Here is a 2500-nt window from a genome sequence, read left to right as displayed (position 1 = left end):
TGTGTGTGAGTGAGTGAGTCAGTGAGCGAGCGAGTGTTGTGTGCATGTGTGCGTTCATGTGTGTGTGCATGTGTGTGTGTGTGTGTGTGTGTGTGTGTACGTGCATGCGTGCGTGCCTGCATCCATGCGTGTGCCAGCTGTAGCTGAAGACCTTCTCAAAAATGTAAAATCAAAAAGACCAACTGGGATAAGTAAAAAATCAAAACCATAAGTTGGCACAAAATCCCAAAATGGATGGACCCTCAGTGCACAGCCCTGGCCTATGTACAGTGCTGTTCGATGGGCGTCTGGGGATGCTCATATTTTCATTTTACTCAGTTTTACATGACTGCATTTCACCCAGAACCCGAGAGACAAAGCAGATTCAAACTCGCTCTCCCAAACCAGCTCTCTGTCATGTGACTCAGAGAGAACAGGGCACTCAACCATCAGGGCCTGCTTCTAGAACTTTCACCCTCACGCTCGCATGTTCTCCTTTCTGCACACGCTCCCGTCCCTCAGGAGTAGCCCAGGACCCTGCATTTGTTTAAACAGTGCATCTGTGCATTTGCATTTGGATTTGCATACGGATTTGAGAGTGACAGTACCCCTGTCGATCTGTGCCAGCTCCTGGTTCTCCCCCTCCGAGTCCTCGCTCTCCCATCCCTCCTCGCTGCCGTGGTAGGAGATCTGCAGAGGGAGAGGCGGGGTAACAGGAGTTCAGCCAATCAACAGCCACAATCCAGCTCTGACATCATCACAATATGTACCACCAGCCAGCTACACCCTACAACCCCAACCTCATTACTGTATATACCACCAGCCAGCTACACCCTCCAACCCCCACCTTATCACAATATTTACCACCGAACAGCTACCTGTATACTCCCCACCCCACACCTCATAACAACATACACCGCCAGGCAGTCACTGGCGAATCCCCATAGGGGAATATCCAAGCTAGGAGGTTAGCATTAGCCTCGGGTGAACGCTGGCAGCACACTGCTTTAATGCCTGCATGATGTCAGGAGCCTCTCCTCAGAGAACGTCAGGCATTGTGGGGTGACGGCAAAGCTGCTTCCGCTCGATTCAGTGGTTCTTAAGCTGGGTTCTGGTTCCTCTGCGTATGCTGGTCCTCCTTCAGGCCAAAACTGCAACCCCAGAATCGTAACAACCACTTTCCCAGAACATTCACTCAGTCAGATCAACCAGTGCTTTTATTTAATGTGTTCGTAGCTTTGAGGAAAGATACGTTATGGAGACGCACATTTTCAGCAGTCAGCTGCACTGAACAGAGATCGGCTGCCACGGAAACCAGCACCCACAGGAGGAACCCCAAAACCGAGCCCGGGAACCCCTCTTCTGGGCTCTTGCTGTCTTTTTTTTTTTTCCCTCTCATTAAGCTCAAGTAACAGAAAGGGGATGCTACAGATGGCTCTTACTTTAAAAAAAAAAAAAAAAGCCCCCAAATTTCACTTAGAGCTTCCACCTGCTATTCAGAAGCGATTCCATTGGCGGGTCCCACGGTAACAGATCGCTGGGACCAGGGTTAGGTAACCCGGTGCAGCAACAGCGGGTCCCACGGCAACGGGCCGTACCACGTTAACAGTCCTGACGATCGGTACCATGGTAACAGTCCTGACAGTGGGTCCCATAGTGACGGGCCTCCCTCTCCCTCTATCTCTCCCTCCCTTCCTCTCCCTCTCTCTCTTTCTCTCTCTCTCTCTCCCCCCTCTCTCCTTCCTTCTCTCCCTCTCTCTCTCTCCCTCTCACTCCATCCGTCCCTCTCTCCCTCTCTCTCTCCCCTCTCTCCCCCTCTCCCTCTCTCTCTCTCTCCCCCCCTCTCTCTTCCTCCCTCTCTCTCTCTCTGAGGCTGGTGCACGTGTGGGGCGTGCCCAGGCGGGTGCTTCCCGCCGCAGGACGCCGTATCGCAGAGAGAGACGCAGGCCGCCGGCATCCGCCCGCCGCTTATCGCGCACGTGTCTCCCGCTGAGCGCAGCGCGAGAGAAACCGCCGCTCCCCTGCTTCCGTCGCCCCCCCCCCCCCCGTCCCCCCCTCCTTCCCTCCCCCTCCCCCCGCATGCTTTACCGTGTTCGGATGTGAACCTGTGTGACTATTTACAAGCCCCCCCCCCCAGGCCCCCCAGTCCCCTCAAAACCCCCTCCCCCCTCCCGCCCCAGGCCCCCCAAACCACCCCCCCCATCCCAGTCTCACACTGTGCACCTGTGACCTTTCTCCAAGCCCCGCTGCTACGTTTTCGGCTTTAAGCAGACGCTCCCCCCCCCCCCCCCCCCCCCCCCCCCCAGTGACTCACAGGAGCGCAACACGCTAGGCCTTTTTACGCAACCAGCGCAGCTGAGCAGGTGCCATCGGTCACAGCCCATAATAATCAGCACATTAAACCAAGAGGGAGGCCGTTGGAGAATGCGTTTAAAGGGTACGGCGTTAGGTGCAACACGGAAACCGACGAGCGCGACCGGGCTAACCGCTTTCAAACGTTAGCCAAACCAAAATAGAACAC

At 55.3% G+C, this 2500-nt stretch overlaps 1 protein-coding gene across 1 annotated transcript in view; it reads right to left on the bottom strand.

The window, feature by feature from the left end:
• The window catches only part of si:dkey-16j16.4, a 27921-nt gene that overhangs the window by 15585 nt on the left and 9836 nt on the right, over positions 1-2500 (bottom strand). The window contains exon 2 of the mRNA XM_035404341.1: positions 588-669. Within this exon, the coding sequence (XP_035260232.1) occupies positions 588-669 (82 nt within the window). The remainder of the gene's footprint in view (positions 1-587; positions 670-2500) is intronic.

The sequence above is a fragment of the Anguilla anguilla genome, chromosome 1 (genome assembly GCF_013347855.1).
Source record: "Anguilla anguilla isolate fAngAng1 chromosome 1, fAngAng1.pri, whole genome shotgun sequence".
Classification (NCBI taxonomy): domain Eukaryota; kingdom Metazoa; phylum Chordata; class Actinopteri; order Anguilliformes; family Anguillidae; genus Anguilla; species Anguilla anguilla.
This window is presented reverse-complemented; position numbering and strand designations above follow the sequence as displayed.